General features: G+C 47.8%; 2 protein-coding genes across 5 annotated transcripts in view; one reads left to right on the top strand and one right to left on the bottom strand.

The window, feature by feature from the left end:
* DNAI1 (dynein axonemal intermediate chain 1) overlaps positions 1 to 23,806 on the top strand; it is a 371,426-nt gene that overhangs the window by 7,575 nt on the left and 340,045 nt on the right. For all 4 annotated transcript variants that reach the window (XM_075582503.1, XM_075582479.1, XM_075582488.1 and 1 more), the window contains exon 2: positions 3,626 to 3,762. In XM_075582503.1, the coding sequence (XP_075438618.1) occupies positions 3,742 to 3,762 (21 nt within the window). In that variant the 5' untranslated portion in view covers positions 3,626 to 3,741. The remainder of the gene's footprint in view (positions 1 to 3,625; positions 3,763 to 23,806) is intronic.
* On the bottom strand, positions 8,479 to 11,092 carry LOC142478275 (protein NDRG4-B). The gene has a single exon (XM_075582464.1). It carries the CDS (start codon positions 11,025 to 11,027, stop codon positions 9,924 to 9,926), a length of 1,104 nt encoding a protein of 367 aa, XP_075438579.1. The 5' UTR covers positions 11,028 to 11,092; the 3' UTR covers positions 8,479 to 9,923.

The raw sequence follows: 23,806 nt of genomic DNA, 5'->3' as shown, positions 1-23,806 counted from the left end.
AATATGTGGGCCGCACGGGGAGACCCCTCAAACGAAGGTTCGCTGAACACGTTTACAACATTAAGAGGGGCCTCGAGACACACAGTGTCTCAAACCATTTCAGACTACATCATCATCAGAGTCCAGAAGGTTTAGTATGTTTAGGGATTGATAATCCCAAAAGTAGCTGGCGTGGGGGGGACAGGCTCAATAAAGTCTCCAAAAGAGAAAGTTATTGGATCTACACACTTAAGACCTTGACCCCCCTAGGCCTTAACATTGATTTTGACCTTGCAGCCTTTTTGAAGGACTCTTAATTTATCCTAGTCAAGTAGAGTGGGATATTTCATGTAAAGCATTCAGGGATTGCATTTATTTAATTTATTAATTTTATAATATGTGATCAATACCATGGTAACCCATGGCTGTCTATATGTAAGTATGATTGTTTTATTATTTTTATTTGTTCTTAATTTATTCATTGTATTGTTCTCATTATTTATTGCATATTATGTGGGTATATATGTGTATTACTGGCAAGGCATTAACCCCGATCGCGCTGTCAGTGTCAGAGCTGATCCTCCTTGACCAACATTGCAGCTAAGCCCCACCCCAAGTAGGAGGATCTCTCCATCTGGGTTTGTATATAAGGCATCACACACTAAGCTCCACCATCCCTGACGAAGTGACCACGTGTCACGAAACACGTAGGGAGGAGGAGCTTAGTCATTTGAACCATCCCAGCCACTGTAGTCCTGCCGCAGGGAGAGCTTCCTATAGCACTGACGTCACACGCCAAGTCGACAGCGTGTCTGTGTGCAGTGATTCTCTCCGTTGTGGCATTAGGGAATGCAAGCTGCGGACGGCATATTGAGCAATACCATCTGTTATTGCACCATGTGAGTGTATTTTATTACGTTTTATAGTGTTTTAAAAAATAAAGGTCTGTTCATACTACACTATCTTGTACCTATTCCTGTCGCACATTGGTGCAGGTGTCGTAACGGACGCATCCCCGACGCCATTGAGGATAGAGGGTGCATCCTGTAAGCTGTTTCCAGTAAGCTGTCTCCACGTGGGGTTCGTGTGAGGAGCGGACTAGAAGGGGGGAGCAAGCACAGATCCTCTCCACTGAATATATTGGCGTTTATTATGTGAGTAGGATTCTTTCACAATCTCAGATAGGGCTCTGATTGCTGTAACACACTGCGCAATCAGGTGTGTCTGCTTATCTGTTATTTCAGACGGTGTATCCATCTACATCAAGGACATCATCCCATCTGGAGCATCTATACCAGAGCCCAACTACCACCTTAAAGACTAGAGACTGCCTTAAAGATCACGGTATCTTGGACTTTAGCGCTGGGGACTTTATTATTGTTTGTTCACTGTTTATATCAGGTTTGGAATTACCTGTCATTATTGTCACCTAGCTGCTTTTTTTCACAGCATTGTGTCAGTCACTTTGATATTATTTTGATGTTGCACGAGCACTTATCATTGTTTTAGCACAATATTGTTAGCACTTAGTTTAGTGTAGGTTAGCGCTTTTGGAGGGGTTATTTTCTTTGTTTTGTTCAATGAGAGTTAACGCTGGAAAGGTGCGATAACCGTACCGACTTGATAAGTGTGCCCCTTTTAAAGAGATTTCTTATTGAGCTACATCCAGTCCAACGCTGAGGCAATGCTAGGTGTGTACGCCTGCCGCAGAAGCGATTTCTGACCTAAGGGGAGACGTGGCGGAGGCGTGGCTGTGACCCGGCCGTTGCGTGACAAAATCCAATAAATTTGTCACGTGAAAAAGCAGGCACGCGGTCGTGTGCACTATGGCTGTCCTCATTAGGAAACGGCCTTTTGTTCACGTCGCGCTTAGAATGGACGCGGCCTAATAAACACCTATGTGAGAGAGACTGTGCTAAACATGAATAATAAGAGAAAGATAATCTGATTTGTAAGAGACAGACTATGATAGTCTTTATCACAGAATGTGCCGTATATTTAAGAGTAGATTCATGGGTGGTTGTTTTCTGGTGATCGAGTGTATCATAGTGAGAGAGAGACAGATACAGAGAGAAAAACGAGTAAATGTGGGGTGTACAGTATGTATCGCAATTTGAGACATGTTGACACAAATGCCCAGTTTTGCAAATCAGGGCTAACGTCTAACACAGGGGGGCGCAAACTTTTTTCCCTGCGCCCCCCTGCCGGCGTCCCCTCACTCCCGCGCCCCCCCTAAGCCCCACGTACCTGCGCTCCGGCGTCATGACAACGTGACGTCACATGACCTCGCGCCGTCATTTTGACGCCGCGTTGCCATGGCGATGCAGGAAGGAAGCCGCCGGAGCTTAGGTAAGTAAAGGTTTACAGAGGCCCTGCAGCTCCCCCGGCACTTAATTTAAGTGCCTTCGGGAAGCGCGCGGGGCCTCTGTAAACCCCGCGCCCCCCGCCGCCAGTCTCACGCCCCCCCTGGGGGTCGCGCCCCCCAGTTTGCGCACCGCTGGTCTAACACACATTTACTTTCATTTTGAGGTGATCGGGGCCAACGTGCTTCTAATCTTGTCTTTGCGTGAATGTATCAAAGCATTTTGCTTCTATGTTGTAGCGTTGCAGCAGCTTGGGATGTGGGGAGTGTTAAAGCAGGAGTCCAAGCTGCCGGGTTTTTTTTCCTTCCCCCTTTAATATGTGCATCAATACAATCCACACAATGATAAGTAATTAGCCAAGTTGCTGATCGATCCGTTCCCCTGTGATCGATCAGCGAAGATTCGGCTCGGGGGTTCATTAAATGGCCGTCAGTGCAGCAGAAGAGGACCAAAGATGCAAAGTTCTGTGGGGAAGATCATGTGACCAGGCAGTCACTAGATACAATTGGTGCACTGCTAGAGAGAGGGCAGGGATCAAAAAGGGGTGTGCCAGAGCCTGTTCCAGGAGAGGAAGGGGATGTGACTTTGTAAATGGTTCCTATAAAAACAAAAAATGCTTGTTACATTATATTACCTTAAAAATGTCAGAGTTGTTTAAAAAAAAATGCTGCAAGTATTTTCTCATAGTACAGAACTGATTTATTAAAAAAACCACACATGTACAGTAGCGACATACTTTATTAAAGTAAATGCCGGCGGCATGCCGGGATCTACCCCAGCTGCCGCCAGTCAGAAACGCGCGCCGCCGCGTTTCCCCCACGCACCCCCCCTCCACATCGCGCGCAATTACCCCCCCAAAGACACCCCGAACCCGGCTTCTACTCTGCCCCTCTGCTTCCCCGCACCCCCGCTTACCTAGATTTGAACTCCAGGGGTGTCGGGGAAGACGGGGAAGACGGGGAAGCCGGGCGCGCTTGTGACCGTGACGTCACAGTGCGCCGCCACGCGCCGCGGCTACCCGCTTCCCAGCCTCATACAGCCAGCGGCATTTGCTCGAATAAGAGCTGCCGCTGCTGTAGGATATTGCTTGGTCTGCAGCTTTAATGGGTTGGGCATATGATGACGTAACAGTGGTTGATCGTTTTTCGTCACATTTTACTCGCATAAAGTAGAAGGTATCTCTGGCTAGCATTCTGTGTCACATGTAAAAGCTCTTTGTGCAGCTGTAAGGAGAGAATGGTCCAGTGTATTAAAACAAGTGTTCAAAACTCCTATATTTACAGACAGATTCTGGCAGTCGCTCGGAGGGACAAGAATTGCTAACATCAAACACAAGAAGAGTCCCAAAGACAGAGGGTGAAACACCTGAGTTTGACTTTTGTGGACATCTGGCAAGACTATGCCCACCAAGCACAAACAGGTAAGCAACAAACCAGTAGCAAGGAGATCCACAAACAATGCAGTGGGCATCTTATGGATTTGTGCTGATCTTTACCTGTACGTTGTTGCTGGTGATTGAAACACCAGAGAGGTACCTGCTGGCTGCCATTTTGATTTTCAAGGGAAGTTCAAAACTGATAGATCAGGACAGTTGGCTTAATAATAACACAAACTGATGAGGTACTAACTAAACCTCCATTTACAGGGCTTAGTGCAGGGGTGGCTAACTCCAGTACTCAAGGTCCACCAACAGGTCAGGTTCTCAGGATACTGTGCTTCGGCACAGGTGGCTCAAACAGTGGCTGAGCTTTTGACTGCACAACCTGCGCTGAAGCAGGGATATCCTAAAAATCTGACCTGTTGGTGGCCCTTGAGGACTGGAGTTGACCACCCCTGCACTAAGCCCTGTAAATGGAGGCTTGGTTAGTACCTAATTAGTTGACCACCCCTGGCTTAGGCCGTGCCTATAGGGCCGTCGATGGCGACGGGGGCTCAACGGGTGACGTCGATGTCGCCAGCGGCGAAAGTTTCAAGTGGCGACAGCCCTTGAAAAATCAAATTTTACCGGCTACCAGTTTTTGCGACGGCGACGTTGCTCCGTTGCTTTGTCGCGCGCACTATAAGCGCACGTGGCGGCAATGCGTTTGTTTGCGGGCACTATAAGCACGGCCTTAGTGAGTGCTACAGTACATACTGATGCAGCTGCCATTATTCGAACACTTCACGCGTCATGTACATCGGAATCCCGATTTGAAACCGTGGGATGAATTCCAGCCTTCCCGCACTAAGATGCGAGCGCGGTGAGTCCATAAAAACGCATTTTAGTGTTCTGGCTATTAAAAACATGAAATTGACACAGTAGCACAGTAGCACAGTAGCACAGTAACAGAGTGACACAGTAGCACAGTAACAGAGTGACACAGTGACACAGTAGCCCAGTACTGTACACATTACAATTCATCCATTTTATTGCAAACGAAGAAATAGAATCCATGAAATTCAAACAAAACATCCGCGATAAGCGCGGGTGCCTGGGGCGGTTGGCCGCGTTCATGCTGCGTGGGGAACAGCAGAGAACTCAAAATCGGCGCCGAGATGTGTTCGAATAACGGCCGCTGCATCAGTATGTAAAGATTTACTTTTTTCTTCACAGATATATTTAATCTGGGTACTGTATTCATTTACATATAAAACAAATATATCAACATTCTTTCCCCTTGTGTTTGATAGCACTCGGATATTTCAAAAAAGATATGTTCTAAAGTATAAAAAATCATTTTAATTAAGCACATCTACAAAATAAACAAACAATTAAAAGAAAAAAACATGAAACCAAAACTCAAACTTCTCCCACACCTCCTGAAATCAAAAAGGACTATAAATATTGATACAAAAAAAATGAAAAACAGATAATAATCAGGCACAAAACTACATAACGTGCATTGGGGACACAGTACCCAATTTACTCACGACCAGCCGGTCATCATAGTGAAATACTAGTGACTGATGCCCTGTTAACCAATTGAAAGTATCATATATGAACAAAATCGATTTATGTGATAACAACGACATTGACATACATACATACATACATACATACATACATACATACATAACTCGACAAATGCACTCGCCCTCTCGTCTGTGCTTTTTACCCACTGGTGTGAGTTACCGGCGGCGTGGTGCAGCGTCTCCCGGCATTCTCCTGCTTCTCCTCCTTCAACTCTGCATTTTCCTGCAGCTTTCGTGAAAATGGCCACGTGGCGTCACATGACACCACGTTGCCATGACAATAGGACGCCACCTAGCGTCCCATTGTCATGGCAACGTAGTGTAATTTGACGCCGCACGGCCATTTTCAATGAAGTTGCAGGAGAATGCCGGGAGTTGAATGGTGAGAAACAGGAGAATGCTGGGGGACGCTGCACCACGTTGTGGGTAAAATTGGGGGGATTAGAGAGGGAGGGTTTTGTTTTTGGGGTGGGGACGAGTGGCTCTTTTTATAATTAGTCGAACCCAGTATCTCTCTCCCTCTCTCCCTCCCTGTGCATATAACAAGGGGTTAAGTGGGCAAACAGACGATGAACAACGCTGTCAATACATCCCAAAATGGGGAAAAAACTATATACCCACAACAACAAAAAATGGGGGGAGAAAATTGTTTGAACTATATACAGGCATACCCCGGTTTAAGGACGCTCACTTTAAGTACACTCGCGAGTAAGGACATATCGCCCAATATGCAAACGGCAGCTCACGCATGCGCCAGTCAGCACGTCCTGAACAGGAATACCAGCTCCCTACCTGTACCGAAGCAGTGCGCAAGCGGGGAGACTATAGAGCCTGTTGCAAATGCGTTATTTACATCAGTTATGCATGTATATGACATTTGCCGTACAGTACATGCATCGATAAGTTGAAAAAAGGCTGTGTTTTACTTTTAGTACATTTTAGCTTTATATACAGTTGTTTTTTCATCTTTTTGCTCCCCTGTGCTCCCCCCTTGGTTACATATATGTAACGGATTTTCTGGCTTGGCTTGACCCACCCAATCTCACATTGGCCCCTGTGGTCTAACCAGCCCCCATTACAGTGTAGTGTCTGGTGGTGCACCTGTTGGCAACAGGACTCCTGAGTCTCCCGCATGATGTTGTGTGGGGATTGCCAACCCAGACAGGCAGCTGAGGTAGTGTACTGAGTCCTACCTAGATCCAGTGCAGCGCCTCCACCTCATCAGGATCCCTTCGGTTGCTTGGGGATGGTCCTGGTGAGGAACTACTCTGTGGTGCAGTCCTCTGTGTAATCACTCCACACTTACACACGAGGATATGATTTAACAAGGACATCTTTATTGTATGTGATGCGGGCCAGATGCCCCTCACAGCGGTCAGACTCAGCCGCTCATGTTCAGTTGTGCTTCCCTTTAAAAGGTATGCCTTTCCAATCTGGGGGATTCCCTATCCCCGCAGGGAGATCTTCCCTGTGCCAGGTCCCTGGTCACAGTATAGGCTCTGTTAGCCAATTTCTCTGCACAACACATAGGCCACCAGTTACATCACTAATGAGCCATCTCCTCCCAAGTCTCAACACAGACTTGCTCCCTACTCCAACAACTAACTTTTGGCAGTGCTGTGTCTTATATAGACTCAGGGACTGGCACATCCCTGATGTCACTAATTGTGGACTCAGAGAATGTGGCCACTCCCCTACATACATATGACACCTCACCAGGGTCTGAGGGCAAACCTCCATGATTACTGCTGGCATTCCCATAACTTACCGGGCCTTACTGCCAGCAGAAGAGGAAACTGCAGTCCATTTTACAGCATGGCTACATTTATTTTCTCTGTGTACTATATTTTTTAGTATATAAGTTTATTGCATTCTATATTCTTTCTGTTTCTACCAGGGTTTTTTTCATTTGAATATTTGTTGAGGAGTTTAGTATTTAGCTTTTTTTCTTTCTTACTCTCTGGTAGTCAGATTTATTAAGGGGTGTCTGTACTTTTTTGGCTGATTTGTATCTTTTTTCTCATTTACTGGATATTTATTGAGATATATTTTTGGCTTATTAGTTCAGTTTTGTACTTAGCATGTGCTAATATATACTCATATTGTTTCTTGCTTATTATTATTCTGTGGTAGGGTACCATTAGTTTATGTATGTTTTTATGTTAGTGTGTTTCACTGCTTCTTCTTAAAATCTTTGACGCATTTTCCTTGCTGACTCTTGGTTCCAGGTTTTTTGTTTCTTATTTTGATTTAGTCATCAGGCTTATTGCGAGTGCTTAATATAGGGATCTCGTAGTCTTTTTTGTGTGTTCTTATATTATTACTTATCCCTTAGCACCCCCAGGATTTTTACTATCTTATTTTTGTTTGGGTTTAGTTAATCCATTTACATTAATATTATATTTCTTTTTTGGGTCCTGGGTTAGCCTTTGTCTATTGATATAGTGTTAGCGACTTTCCCCTTTTGTGTGTGCGTGATATATATATATCTGCAGCAGTATGTACGGCGTGTATGTCTACATGTCTCTAGAGGCATTTTTAATGGGGATCCGCAAATACCAGGGGGCGTGGCTAAGAAGGTATTCCAAAAAGAGTACATTTATTAAATATGAAGATATCATGGGCCTGACAGCAATTTGCAGGAACAGCGAATAGATGTGTGTAACTATTCTAATTACACAAATCAAATGATACCAAAAACAAGGATTTTCTATGTATAATCTCTGATATACCTGTTTCTCATGAAAAAATAGAAGTTATATTTGATATGCCGGCGTGTATATTAAGTACACAGACGCAACAGTGAAGATGGTGTGTGACTAAGTATTATAGAAACAAGTTATGATGTTTTTTTTTTTATATTGATGCAAACTTTAAACGTCAAAAGAACATGTTTTGTTTCTTAAAAATGTCAGCCAGAGCTGATTGACGACAGGGGTGGGCTTATGTTGTTTTCAATGGAACTTGCATGTGTGAATAGAAAAATTAGATTTCAACTAAAGGAGTATCCAGGCTGGAACACATAAAATCTCAATTTCCACTCAAGACCCTTTGGGGAAAGATCTGATCAATGTTAGACGATAATGTATGTTATATTCTTTGTTTATCCTTTTATTTTTTTTTTTTTTTTTTTTTTTTTTTTTTTTTTTTTTTTTTTTTTTTTTTTTTTTTTTTTTTTTTTTTTTTTTTCAGATTTGACTGTTTTATTCAGATTTTCCCACACATGAAATTGCTTGTATTCTTTCATCAGTTCATGGAGTGTTTGTAATGATGGCTTTAATGCAACTAGAAGCATCAACCCCCACAATACACACATCAAAGAATATTTGTATATATTATACATGGATACAGTATCACTGCGCACAGGGACAGGCGATACATTAACCAGGATCCATTAAATTCCACTTTAGCAAAAAATAAAAAGTTACAGTAACACGTTTAATGGGGACCGCAGATAAAGATGGGCTACGGAAGATCCCTATATGTATTATGTATAGGTATTTATAGAAATATATATATAGTCTGGCAAAACACACAGAGAAGTGGGATTCTGGGAAGGGGGAAAGGGGAGACACCAAAGATGAAAAAGCTGGGGAGACAGGACATGGCTTTAAAGTATGATAACGTTTGTGTGATCTCAACAGAGGTAACCCCTTCCGTGCCACAGACCTGCAGACCATCGCTTAACTCCTTGCATACTGGAGACAAGAAGGGCAGTGCTTTAATGATTTTCCTTCCCTGCTATATAAAAACAAAGATCAATGCTCAACTTCATCCTTGCTACAGACTGGCAGAGCATCTAATACCCCTACACCCTCTGCACATCATTGCTTAGCTCCCTTCATGCTGCAGACACAATGCGCATTGTTTCATTCCTTTCTATGCTGAGCCTCTCCCATGCTGGAGAGCTTCAGGAGAGAACTGAACCCCCTCCCTGCTAGGTACCTGCAGAGCATTGCTTATTATGTGAGACAGGCAGATCATTGTTTTACCCCGCCACACAGAGACTTGCAGAACATCTCTTAACCCTCGAGTTTCCCCCACAGAGTATCACTTAACCCCTTCCCTTCTGGATGCATGCAGAATATTGGTAACATCCTTCCCCCTCTAGGCACAGTCGGATGGATGACTTAACCCCTTTACCAAAGGTCTGCAGAGCATCACTTAACCCCCACCCAATCAGAAACATGCAGAGCATCGTTTAGACCCATTCTTATTAGAGACCTGCAGAGTATCGCAACCCCATTCTTACTAGAGACCTGCAGCATATCGCAACTCCATTCTTATTAGAGACCTGCAGCATATCGCAACTCCATTCTTATTAGAGACCTGCCGCATATCGCAACTCCATTGCTATTAGAGACCTGCAGAGCATCTCTTAATCCTTTCCCCGTCTGCACTTGCTCCTTACATCCAATTACAGGGATGAACCCCAAAAAGCACTGAACGAATCAGACGCAAGATGAATCTCAGTCGCTTCGATTATAGGACCCCCCCCTCCCCAAGAAACGCCAGACGCTGTTTAAAGGGGAGGAACAGAAAGCGAAACCAGGAAAGAAGAGATGGGTAATGGGGCATGAATGGAGTAGAGGAGGGGACGGTGGGTAGAAGGAGCGGGGCCTCGGGTATTCAGCATGACACCTCCATGGTGTGGTTGATCTGCCCGATGCCATCGCTGCTTTCCGACTGGGTGCAGGGTCGAGGGCGGTTTCCATCCACAGAGCTGGCACTGGTGAGAGATGCGGTGCGGGAGCGGGCAAGGCGAGTCATACTGGCCGAGGGCATGTATCCCATGCCTTGGAGGAAATATTTAAATGCTTCTGTCAGCTTCCCAGGCTGTGTCAACTGAGGGAGCCCACCAGAGTCAGCCATCTTCAGGAAAGTTGTGTTCGTTGGGTCCAGTTTGGAGTTACATTCAACCACGCTGTCTTCAGCTGGGGAATTATCTCCAACCACGAGCATCACTGGAGCTCGCAAAGTCTTCGCATTTGGGACGGTTCCGGGACGATTCATCTCTAAATCTCTCCGACCGTTGTACATATTCCAGAACAGCTGCAAATTGCTCTGGTTCACACAGCTGCCGATTTGCTGCCGGTAATTCTGCACAAGCTCTGTGTTATTCATCAGCTCCTCCTGGCTGAAGAGGTGGGAGAGCACGGTGTCTGGGAGGGAGCTGGTGAGACCAGAGAGCTTGGAAGCTGCCCAATCGATCCAGCCTTTTCCGTTGGGATCAATGTTTACCAGAACCAAGCCTTCCACCAACTCAGGGAAAATCAGAGCAAATTTTGCGAGGACGTAGGCTCCGGCCCCAACACCAATCCCAATGACACTCTGAAACCCGAAGTGCTGCACGACACTAGACAGCATGGCGGCGAGATGCTCCATGGTGGGATACTGATACCCCTGTGGGAACTGCGAGGCTCCCACCTGTTGACCTGGAGCATCCACATGACACACGACAAAGTGCTTGGTTATCTCTTGCATGTCCTCGTAGTTAAAGAACGTGTTAAAGCAAAGCTTGTGGTTCAGCCCCACGTCGTGGTATGTGAGGATCGCAGGGCGGTTGCCTTTCGGAGTGCCGCGAATAAGCACATGTAGCATCCCGTATGGGGTCTCAATGTCATGCTCCTTCCAGTCGGTGTCCCCGGCAGACAAAAAGGTGTCAGCAGACTCCATCTCCGTGTCCTGCCCCCTGAGCAGAGGCTTCTCCTCAGGGAATCGAAGCTCACTCATCCCAGATATGTTGACCTCTGGCAGTAGCAAGCCTGTACTTCCGGGCGCCGCCACCGTCTGACTCGGCGCCGCGAGGGAGGAAGGGGGTCCGCCATCTTACGCGCCGCGTGGCAGCTGCGGGAAGCGAGGTGATTTGGAGCGGGGAGGGGGGAGAGGTGATTTGGAGCGGGGAGAGGTGATTTGGAGCGGGGAGAGGTGATGCCGCTGGGGAGGGGGAAGAGTTTATCCTTTTATTTTGATGAAACTGCTTTTTATTATAACTGTGTGTTCTTGTAATCTCTTTTCTGTAACAAAAGCACTGTGTTTTTTTACATTTAAGCTAACCTTTAATAGGTAATACTTTGGGCTCTGATTGAACTGTTGCACAATTTGTAGTGGATAAAATTGCATTTTTCAGACACAATTTGCTACAGCAGATTTTTGTCTAAGAGCACAGTTATTCCTAATAAACAGAGACCAGAGGCTCTGTACATCTTTTAATACGTTTGGTGGTGGCAGCGGATATAGTGGTATAATATATACAGTCATGTGAAAAAGAAAGTACACCCTCTTTGAATTCTATGGTTTTACATATCAGGACATAATAACAATCATCTGTTCCTTAGCAGGTCTTAAAATTGGGTAAATACAACCTCAGATGAACAACAACACATGACATATTACACTGTGTCATGATTTATTTAACAAAAATAAAGCCAAAATGGAGAAGCCATGTGTGAAAAACTAAGTACACCTTATGATTCAATAGCTTGTTGAACCATCTTTAGCAGCAATAACTTGAAGTAATCGTTTTCTGTATGACTTTCAGTCTCTCACATTGTTGTGCAGGAATTTTGGCCACCTCTTCTTTACAACGTTGCTTCAGTTCATTGAGGTTTGTGGGCATTTGTTTATGCACAGCTCTCTTAAGGTCCAGCCACAGCATTTTATTCGGGTTGAGGTCTGGACTTTGACTGGGCCATTGCAACACCTTGATTCTTTTCTTTTTCAGCCATTCTGTTGTAGCTTTGCTGGTGTGCTTGGGATCATTGTCCTGTTGCATGACCCAATTTCGGCCAAGCTTTAGCTGTCGGACAGATGGCCTCATATTTGACTCTAGAATACTTTGGTATACAGAGAAGTTCATGTTCGACTCAATGACGACAAGGTTCTCAGGTCCTGGGGCTGCAAAAACAAGCCAAAATCATCATCCCTCCACCACCATGCTTGACAGTTGGTATGAGGTGTTTGTGCTGATATGCTGTGTTTGGTTTTCGACCAACGTGGCGCTGTGCATTATGGCCAAACATCTCCACTTTGGTCTCGTCTGTCCAAAGGACATTGTTCCAGAAGTCTTGTGGTTTGTTCAGATGCAACTTTGCAAACTTAAGCCGTGCTGCCATGTTCTTTTTAGAGAGAAGAGTTTTTCTCCTGGCAACCCTTCCAAACAAACCATACTTGTTCTGTCTTTTTCTAATTGTACTGTCATGAACTTTAACATTTAACATGCTAACTGAGGCCTGTAGAGTCTGAGGTGTAACTATTGGTTTTTTTTTGCAATTTCTCTGAGCATTGCACGGTCTGACCTTGGGGTGAATTTGCTGGGATGTCCACTCTTGGGAAGATTGGCAACTGTCTTGAATGTTTTCCACTTTTGAATAATCTTTCTCACTGTAGAATGATGGACTTTAAATTGTTTGGAAATGACCTTATAACCCTTCCCAGATTGATGGGCAGCAACAATTGTTTCTCTGATTCTCTGAGATCATTGCTGATGTCTTTCCTCCTTGGCATTGTGTTAACACACACCTGAATGCTCCAGACTAGCAAACTGCTAAAACTTTGGCTTTTATAGAGGTGGTCACACTTGCTGATGATCAATTAATCAATGGCATTTGATTAGCAGCACCCGTCTGCTACTTAGCATCTTAATTCCTATGGAAGCAGTGAGGGTATAATTAGTTTTTCACACATAGCTTCTCCATTTTGGCTTTATTTTTGTTAAATAAATCATGACACCGTGTAATATGTCATGTGTTGTTGTTCATCTGAGGTTGTATTTACCTAATTTTTAGACCTGCTAAGGAAGAGATGATGTTATTATGTCCTGATATGTAAAACCATGGAAATCAAAGAGAGTGTACTTTCTTTTTCACATGACTGTTGTATATATTGCACTGGAGTACAGGTAAATATGAACTAATTTGAAGTACTTGAAATGAACAGACAGTCCTCGCTCAACCCAAAATAGATAAATGTTGTAGTGGGTGCTACCTTGGAGATGTTTTGCAAATATACAGTATGGGGTGTGCATAGTGCCGCACGCAAAGAAAAATCCTATATATGGTGCACACCTACAAGTAATGAATATAGTTGACAAAATTATTGTTTACAATAAAGAAACATGTACCATAAATTAACACTAACACCACTTTAGAGTTTGAATACTGTGTTCATCTGTACTCCAAATGAGTGAATGGAAGTGCTGATTAATAAAAATAAAAGGATTCCCCCACAGGCGGACAGTGTATCTCCTACCTGGGAATATTAAATGTACCCCAATGTATAGCAGCTCGATTTGAAATCAAAATCTTACTAGATAGATACCTAGAGCATGACAGTTTGTGTGAGCTCAAATAATTGGTATCAATCTAGATCAGGGTGCGCAAATTTTTCTGTTTGTGCCCCACCTGTCTGCTCTCCCCCCCTGCCCGTGCCCCCCCCTCTCCTTACCTGCTCTCTGGCTGCGGCGTCATATGACGTCACATTACCATTTGACACCGCGTTGTCATGGCTACGCGTCGCCTGAGAGCAGGTAAGAGAAGTTACAGAGGCCTCACGTCACCCCCGGCATTTAATTTAAATGTCTTGGGAAAGAGCGCAGGGCCAGTTTGCGCACCCCTGATCTAGATGACAGGGACATAAGCCCAAAGTTTACAGGCGCACCATCTATGTGCTTGTTACCAGAGCCCCCAGTGGCCAGCGCAGGTAAGTGAAAACACTGTTGGTGTGCTGGATCACTGTGGTAGAAAGCACTAGTTGTGCTAATGAGCCCTAACTGGCTCCAATCTGTATAATAGATACGTCCTGTATAGAAGCTGCTTGAATAGCAGAGACCCCTAACTTGCTCTTTACCTAAAACTCGGTGGATATATATACCATCCTGATCAGCTGTTGAATCAGGGACAATACAGGACACATCCTCCTAAAACAAGAAGGAGCCGGCACTCCAGAGGTCTTCATACAAAAAAAGAGAATTTGAATCCAAACATTAAAATTCTCTTTTTTTTGTATGAAGACCTCTGGAGTGCCGGCTCCTTCTTGTTTTAGGAGGATGTGTCCTGTATTATAGGTCTCCCCAGTGGGGGATGTGTCCTGTATTATAGGTCTCCCCAGTGGGGGATGTGTCCTGTATTATAGGTCTCCCCAGTGGGGGATGTGTCCTGTATTATAGGTCTCCCCAGTGGGGAATGTGTCCTGTATTATAGGTCTCCCCAGTGGGGGATGTGTCCTGTATTATAGGCCTCCCCAGTGGGGGATGTGTCCTGTATTATAGGTCTCCCCAGTGGGGGATGTGTCCTGTATTATAGGTCTCCCCAGTGGGGGATGTGTCCTGTATTATAGGTCTCCCCAGTGGGGGATGTGTCCTGTATTATAGGTCTCCCCAGTGGGGGATGTGTCCTGTATTATTGGTCTCCCCAGTGGGGGTGTGTCCTGTATTATAGGTCTCCCCAGTGGGGGATGTGTCCTGTATTATAGGTCTCCCCAGTGGGGAATGTGTCCTGTATTATAGGTCTCCCCAGTGGGGGATGTGTCCTGTATTATAGGTCTCCCCAGTGGGGATGTGTCCTGTATTATAGGTCTCCCCAGTGGGGATGTGTCCTGTATTATAGGTCTCCCCAGTGGGGGTGTGTCCTGTATTATAGGCCTCCCCAGTGGGGAATGTGTCCTGTATTATAGGTCTCCCCAGTGGGGGATGTGTCCTGTATTATAGGTCTCCCCAGTGGGGGATGTGTCCTGTATTATAGGTCTCCCCAGTGGGGGATGTGTCCTGTATTATAGGCCTCCCCAGTGGGGGATGTGTCCTGTATTATAGGTCTCCCCAGTGGGGGATGTGTCCTGTATTATAGGTCTCCCCAGTGGGGGGTGTGTCCTGTATTATTGGTCTCCCCAGTGGGGATGTGTCCTGTATTATAGGTCTCCCCAGTGGGGGATGTGTCCTGTATTATAGGTCTCCCCAGTGGGGGGATGTGTCCTGTATTATAGGTCTCCCCAGTGGGGGATGTGTCCTGTATTATAGGTCTCCCCAGTGGGGGGATGTGTCCTGTATTATAGGTCTCCCCAGTGGGGGATGTGTCCTGTATTATAGGCCTCCCCAGTGGGGGATGTGTCCTGTATTATAGGTCTCCCCAGTGGGGGATGTGTCCTGTATTATAGGTCTCCCCAGTGGGGGATGTGTCCTGTATTATAGGTCTCCCCAGTGGGGGATGTGTCCTGTATTATAGGTCTCCCCAGTGGGGGGTGTGTCCTGTATTATAGGTCTCCCCAGTGGGGGATGTGTCCTGTATTATAGGTCTCCCCAGTGGGGGATGTGTCCTGTATTGTAGGTCTCCCCAGTGGGGGATGTGTCCTGCATTATAGGTCTCCCCAGTGGAGGATGTGTCCTGTATTATAGGTCTCCCCAGTGGGGGATGTGTCCGGTATTATAGGTCTCCCCAGTGGGGGATGTGTCCTGTATTATAGGTCTCCCCAGTGGGGGATGTGTCCTGTATTATAGGTCTCCCCAGTGGGGGGTGTGTCCTGTATTATAGGTCTCCCCAGTGGGGGATGTGTCCTGTATTATAGGTCTCCCCAGTGGGGGATGTGTCCTGTATTATAGGTCTCCCCAGTGGGGGATGTGTCCTGTATTATAGGCCTCCCCAGTGGGGGATGTGTCCTGTATTATGGGTCTCCCCAGTGGGGGATGTGTCCTGTATTATAGGTCTCCCCAGTGGGGGATTTGTCCTGTATTATAGGCCTCCCCAGTGGGGGATGTGTCCTGTATTATAGGTCTCCCCAGTGGGGGATGTGTCCTGTATTATAGGCCTCCCCAGTGGGGGATGTGTCCTGTATTATAGGTCTCCCCAGTGGGGGATGTGTCCTGTATTATAGGTCTCCCCAGTGGGGGATGTGTCCTGTATTATGGGTCTCCCCAGTGGGGGATGTGTCCTGTATTATAGGCCTCCCCAGTGGGGGATGTGTCCTGTATTATAGGTCTCCCCAGTGGGGGTGTGTCCTGTATTATAGGTCTCCCCAGTGGGGATGTGTCCTGTATTATAGGTCTCCCCAGTGGGGGATGTGTCCTGTATTATAGGTCTCCCCAGTGGGGGATGTGTCCTGTATTATAGGTCTCCCCAGTGGGGGATGTGTCCTGTATTATAGGTCTCCCCAGTGGGGGATGTGTCCTGTATTATAGGTCTCCCCAGTGGGGGATGTGTCCTGTATTATAGGTCTCCCCAGTGGGGGATGTGTCCTGTATTATAGGTCTCCCCAGTGGGGGATGTGTCCTGTATTATAGGTCTCCCCAGTGGGGGATGTGTCCTGTATTATAGGTCTCCCCAGTGGGGGATGTGTCCTGTATTATAGGTCTCCCCAGTGGGGGTGTGTCCTGTATTATAGGTCTCCCCAGTGGGGGATGTGTCCTGTATTATAGGTCTCCCCAGTGGGGGATGTGTCCTGTATTATAGGTCTCTCCAGTGGGGGATGTGTCCTGTATTATAGGTCTCCCCAGTGGGGGATGTGTCCTGTATTATAGGTCTCCCCAGTGGGGGGATGTGTCCTGTATTATAGGTCTCCCCAGTGGGAGATGTGTCCTGTATTATAGGTCTCCCCAGTGGGAGATGTGTCCTGTTTTATAGGTCTCCCCAGTGGGGAATGTGTCCTGTATTATAGGTCTCCCCAGTGGGGGATGTGTCCTGTATTATAGGTCTCTCCAGTGGGGAATGTGTCCTGTATTATAGGTCTCCCCAGTGGGGGATGTGTCCTGTATTATAGGTCTCCCCAGTGGGGGATGTGTCCTGTATTATAGGTCTCCCCAGTGGGGGATGTGTCCTGTATTATAGGTCTCCCCAGTGGGGGATGTGTCCTGTATTATAGGTCTCCCCAGTGGGGGATGTGTCCTGTATTATGGGCCTCCCCAGTGGGGGATGTGTCCTGTATTATAGGCCTCCCCAGTGGGGGATGTGTCCTGTATTATAGGTCTCCCCAGTGGGGGATGTGTCCTGTATTATTGGTCTCCCCAGTGGGGGATGTGTCCTGTATTATAGGTCTCCCCAGTGGGGGATGTGTCCTGTATTATAGGTCTCCCCAGTGGGGGATGTGTCCTGTATTATAGGTCTCCCCAGTGGGGGATGTGTCCTGTATTATAGGTCTCCCCAGTGGGGGATGTGTCCTGTATTATAGGTCTCCCCAGTGGAGGATGTGTCCTGTATTATAGGTCTCCCCAGTGGGGGATGTGTCCTGTATTATAGGTCTCCCCAGTGGGGGATGTGTCCTGTATTATAGGTCTCCCCAGTGGAGGATGTGTCCAGTATTATAGGTCTCCCCAGTGGGGGATGTGTCCTGTATTATAGGTCTCCCCAGTGGAGGATGTGTCCTGTATTATAGGTCTCCCCAGTGGGGGATGTGTCCTGTATTATAGGCCTCCCCAGTGGGGGATGTGTCCTGTATTATAGGTCTCCCCAGTGGGGGATGTGTCCTGTATTATGGGCCTCCCCAGTGGGGGATGTGTCCTGTATTATAGGTCTCCCCAGTGGGGATGTGTCCTGTATTATAGGTCTCCCCAGTGGGGATGTGTCCTGTATTATAGGTCTCCCCAGTGGAGGATGTGTCCTGTATTATAGGTCTCCCCAGTGGGGGATGTGTCCTGTATTATAGGTCTCCCCAGTGGGGGATGTGTCCTGTATTATAGGTCTCCCCAGTGGGGGATGTGTCCTGTATTATAGGTCTCCCCAGTGGGGGTGTGTCCTGTATTATAGGTCTCCCCAGTGGGGGATGTGTCCTGTATTATAGGTCTCCCCAGTGGGGGATGTGTCCTGTATTATAGGTCTCTCCAGTGGGGGATGTGTCCTGTATTATAGGTCTCCCCAGTGGGGGATGTGTCCTGTATTATAGGTCTCCCCAGTGGGGGGATGTGTCCTGTATTATAGGTCTCCCCAGTGGGAGATGTGTCCTGTATTATAGGTCTCCCCAGTGGGAGATGTGTCCTGTTTTATAGGTCTCCCCAGTGGGGAATGTGTCCTGTATTATAGGTCTCCCCAGTGGGGGATGTGTCCTGTATTATAGGTCTCTCCAGTGGGGAATGTGTCCTGTATTATAGGTCTCCCCAGTGGGGGATGTGTCCTGTATTATAGGTCTCCCCAGTGGGGGATGTGTCCTGTATTATAGGTCTCCCCAGTGGGGGATGTGTCCTGTATTATAGGTCTCCCCAGTGGGGGATGTGTCCTGTATTATAGGTCTCCCCAGTGGGGATGTGTCCTGTATTATGGGCCTCCCCAGTGGGGGATGTGTCCTGTATTATAGGCCTCCCCAGTGGGGGATGTGTCCTGTATTATAGGTCTCCCCAGTGGGGGATGTGTCCTGTATTATTGGTCTCCCCAGTGGGGGATGTGTCCTGTATTATAGGTCTCCCCAGTGGGGGATGTGTCCTGTATTATAGGTCTCCCCAGTGGGGGATGTGTCCTGTATTATAGGTCTCCCCAGTGGGGGATGTGTCCTGTATTATAGGTCTCCCCAGTGGGGGATGTGTCCTGTATTATAGGTCTCCCCAGTGGAGGATGTGTCCTGTATTATAGGTCTCCCCAGTGGGGGATGTGTCCTGTATTATAGGTCTCCCCAGTGGGGGATGTGTCCTGTATTATAGGTCTCCCCAGTGGAGGATGTGTCCTGTATTATAGGTCTCCCCAGTGGGGGATGTGTCCTGTATTATAGGTCTCCCCAGTGGAGGATGTGTCCTGTATTATAGGTCTCCCCAGTGGGGGATGTGTCCTGTATTATAGGCCTCCCCAGTGGGGGATGTGTCCTGTATTATAGGTCTCCCCAGTGGGGGATGTGTCCTGTATTATGGGCCTCCCCAGTGGGGGATGTGTCCTGTATTATAGGTCTCCCCAGTGGGGATGTGTCCTGTATTATAGGTCTCCCCAGTGGGGATGTGTCCTGTATTATAGGTCTCCCCAGTGGAGGATGTGTCCTGTATTATAGGTCTCCCCAGTGGGGGATGTGTCCTGTATTATAGGTCTCCCCAGTGGGGGATGTGTCCTGTATTATAGGTCTCCCCAGTGGGGGATGTGTCCTGTATTATAGGTCTCTCCAGTGGGGGATGTGTCCTGTATTATAGGTCTCCCCAGTGGGGAATGTGTCCTGTATTATAGGTCTCCCCAGTGGGGGATGTGTCCTGTATTATAGGTCTCCCCAGTGGGGGATGTGTCCTGTATTATAGGTCTCCCCAGTGGAGGATGTGTCCTGTATTATTGGTCTCCCCAGTGGGGGATGTGTCCTGTATTATAGGTCTCCTCAGTGGGGGGGGTGTCCTGTATTATAGGTCTCCCCAGTGGGGGATGTGTCCTGTATTATAGGTCTCCCCAGTGGGGGATGTGTCCTGTATTATAGGTCTCCCCAGTGGGGATGTGTCCTGCATTATAGGTCTCCCCAGTGGGAGATGTGTCCTGTATTATAGGCCTCCCCAGTGGAGGATGTGTCCTGTATTATAGGCCTCCCCAGTGGGGGATGTGTCCTGTATTATAGGTCTCCCCAGTGGGGATGTGTCCTGTATTATAGGTCTCCCCAGTGGGGGATGTGTCCTGTATTATAGGTCTCCCCAGTGGGGGATGTGTCCTGTATTGTAGGTCTCCCCAGTGGGGGATGTGTCCTGTATTATAGGTCTCCCCAGTGGGGGATGTGTCCTGTATTATAGGTCTCCCCAGTGGGGGATGTGTCCTGTATTATAGGTCTCCCCAGTGGGGGATGTGTCCTGTATTATAGGTCTCCCCAGTGGGGGATGTGTCCTGTATTATAGGCCTCCCCAGTGGGGGATGTGTCCTGTATTATAGGTCTCCCCAGTGGGGGATGTGTCCTGTATTATAGGTCTCCCCAGTGGGGGATGTGTCCTGTATTATAGGTCTCCCCAGTGGGGGATGTGTCCTGTATTATAGGTCTCCCCAGTGGGGGATGTGTCCTGTATTATAGGTCTCCCCAGTGGGGGATGTGTCCTGTATTATAGGTCTCCCCAGTGGGGGATGTGTCCTGTATTATAGGTCTCCCCAGTGGGGGATGTGTCCTGTATTATAGGCCTCCCCAGTGGGGGATGTGTCCTGTATTATAGGTCTCCCCAGTGGGGGATGTGTCCTGTATTATAGGTCTCCCCACTGGGGAATGTGTACTGTATTGTAGGTCTCCCCAGTGGGGGATGTGTCCTGTATTATAGGTCTCCCCAGTGGGGGATGTGTCCTGTATTATAGGTCTCCCCAGTGGGGGATGTGTCCTGTATTATAGGTCTCCCCAGTGGGGGATGTGTCCTGTATTATAGGTCTCCCCAGTGGGGGATGTGTCCTGTATTATTGGTCTCCCCAGTGGGGGATGTGTCCTGTATTATTGGTCTCCCCAGTGGGGGATGTGTCCTGTATTATAGGTCTCCCCAGTGGGGGATGTGTCCTGTATTATAGGTCTCCCCAGTGGGGGATGTGTCCTGTATTATAGGTCTCCCCAGTGGGGGATGTGTCCTGTATTATAGGTCTCCCCAGTGGGGGATGTGTCCTGTATTATAGGCCTCCCCAGTGGGGGATGTGTCCTGTATTATAGGTCTCCCCAGTGGGGGATGTGTCCTGTATTATAGGCCTCCCCAGTGGGGGATGTGTCCTGTATTATAGGTCTCCTCAGTGGGGGATGTGTCCTGTATTATAGGTCTCCCCAGTGGGGGATGTGTCCTGTATTATAGGTCTCCCCAGTGGGGGATGTGTCCTGTATTATAGGTCTCCCCAGTGGGGGATGTGTCCTGTATTATAGGTCTCCCCAGTGGGGGATGTGTCCTGTATTATAGGTCTCCCCAGTGGGGGATGTGTCCTGTATTATAGGTCTCCCCAGTGGGGGATGTGTCCTGTATTATAGGTCTCCCCAGTGGGGGATGTGTCCTGTATTATAGGTCTCCCCAGTGGGGGATGTGTCCTGTATTATAGGTCTCCCCAGTGGGGGATGTGTCCTGTATTATAGGTCTCCCCAGTGGGGATGTGTCCTGTATTATAGGCCTCCCCAGTGGGGGATGTGTCCTGTATTATAGGTCTCCCCAGTGGGGGATGTGTCCTGTATTATAGGTCTCCCCAGTGGGGGATGTGTCCTGTATTATAGGCCTCCCCAGTGGGGGATGTGTCCTGTATTATAGGTCTCCCCAGTGGGGGTGTGTCCTGTATTATAGGTCTCCCCAGTGGGGATGTGTCCTGTATTATAGGTCTCCCCAGTGGGGGATGTGTCCTGTATTATAGGTCTCCCCAGTGGGGGATGTGTCCTGTATTATAGGTCTCCCCAGTGGGGATGTGTCCTGTATTATAGGTCTCCCCAGTGGGGGATGTGTCCTGTATTATAGGCCTCCCCAGTGGGGGATGTGTCCTGTATTATAGGTCTCCCCAGTGGGGGATGTGTCCTGTATTATAGGTCTCCCCAGTGGGGATGTGTCCTGTATTATAGGTCTCCCCAGTGGGGGATGTGTCCTGTATTATAGGTCTCCCCAGTGGGGATGTGTCCTGTATTATAGGTCTCCCCAGTGGGGGATGTGTCCTGTATTATAGGCCTCCCCAGTGGGGGATGTGTCCTGTATTATAGGTCTCCCCAGTGGGGGATGTGTCCTGTATTATAGGTCTCCCCAGTGGGGGATGTGTCCTGTATTATTGGTCTCCCCAGTGGGGGATGTGTCCTGTATTATAGGTCTCCCCAGTGGGGGATGTGTCCTGTATTATAGGTCTCCCCAGTGGGGGATGTGTCCTGTATTATAGGTCTCCCCAGTGGGGGATGTGTCCTGTATTATTGGTCTCCCCAGTGGGGATGTGTCCTGTATTATAGGTCTCCCCAGTGGGGGATGTGTCCTGTATTATTGGTCTCCCCAGTGGGGGATGTGTCCTGTATTATTGGTCTCCCCAGTGGGGGATGTGTCCTGTATTATAGGTCTCCCCAGTGGGGGATGTGTCCTGTATTATAGGTCTCCCCAGTGGGGGATGTGTCCTGTATTATAGGTCTCCCCATTGGGGGATGTGTCCTGTATTATAGGCCTCCCCAGTGGGGTATGTCTTGTATTGTAGGTCTCCCCAGTGGGGGATCATCTCTGTGCATCTGAGGCAGCTACATGGATCCAGTGAGTGGACTTAACTTCTTTCTTCTTCGAATCAGGGACAATATACAGACCTTGTGTGCTACCTCCCAGAGCCACCATTGATTGACAGGCTCAGGTAAAAAGAAACATGGCTGGTATACTAGGTAGGTATGAGGAAAAAAAGCACTGTTACTAGTAGGTTTGCACCATATATAGGGTTTCTCTTTGTGTGCGGCACTACACACTCATTGGAAGTACCTTGCGAAGGAGAAAGGTGACGCAGTGAGTTGGCTGTATGTATTAACTGGTTGCATATATAAGCCATGTTCTCACCAGTGTGCTGTACGTGACAAATGGTATATTGGGACGGATTGAGGGTCCATGTGTGGAGAAAAGTAACTCGGCTACATAGCTGTGTGTATTACCCTTGTCCCATATACAAGTCACGTGCTCACAGGTATGCCGTACGTGACATATATATATATACACAGAGCCTCCTCTAGACACACACACACAGAGCATCCTCCAGAGAGAGACACACACACAGAGCCTCCTCCAGAGAGAGACACACACACAGAGCCTTCTCCAGAGTGAGACACACACAGAGCCTCCTCCAGAGACACACACAGAGCCTCCTCCAGAGACACACACAGAGCCTCCTCCAGAGACAGACACACAGAGCCTCCTCCAGAGAGAGACACACACACACAGAGCCTCCTCCAGAGAGAGACACACACACAGAGCCTCCTCCAGAGACAGACACACACACAGAGCCTCCTCCAGAGACACACACACAGAGCCTCCTCCAGAGACACACACACAGAGCCTCCTCCAGAGACATACACACACACACAGAGCCTCCTCCAGAGATATACACACACACACAGAGTTTCCTCCAGAGATATACACACACAGAGCCTCCTCCAGAGATATACATACAGAGCCTCCTCCAGAGACACACACAGAGCCTCCTCCAGAGACATACACACACAGAGCCTCCTCCAGAGACATACACACACAGAGCCTCCTCCAGAGACATACACACAGAGCCTCCTCCAGAGACACAGAGCCTCCTCCAGAGACATATACACAGAGCCTCCTCCAGAGACACACACACACACAGAGCCTCCTCCAGAGAGAGACACACACACACACAGAGCCTCCTCCAGAGACAGACACACACAGGGCCTCCTCCAGACACACACACACAGAGCCTCCACCAGAGACACACACACACACACACAGCCTCCTCCAGAGACATACACACACACAGAGCATCCTCCAGAGACATACACACACACAGAGCCTCCTCCAAAGACACACACACACACACAGCCTCCTCCAGAGACATACACACACACAGAGCATCCTCCAGAGACAGACACACACAGAGCCTCCTCCAAAGACACACACACACACACAGCATCCTCCAGAGACACACAGACACGGAGCCGCCTCCAGAGACATA

This window comes from Ascaphus truei, chromosome 1 (assembly GCF_040206685.1).
Source record: "Ascaphus truei isolate aAscTru1 chromosome 1, aAscTru1.hap1, whole genome shotgun sequence".
In the NCBI taxonomy this organism is placed as follows: Eukaryota; Metazoa; Chordata; class Amphibia; order Anura; family Ascaphidae; genus Ascaphus; species Ascaphus truei.
This window is presented reverse-complemented; position numbering and strand designations above follow the sequence as displayed.

What these genes read in the sequence shown, in the direction of transcription:
- LOC142478275 (XM_075582464.1), bottom strand. Translation starts at nt 11,027, where the DNA reads ATGAGTGAGCTTCGATTCCCTGAGGAGAAGCCTCTGCTCAGGGGGCAG.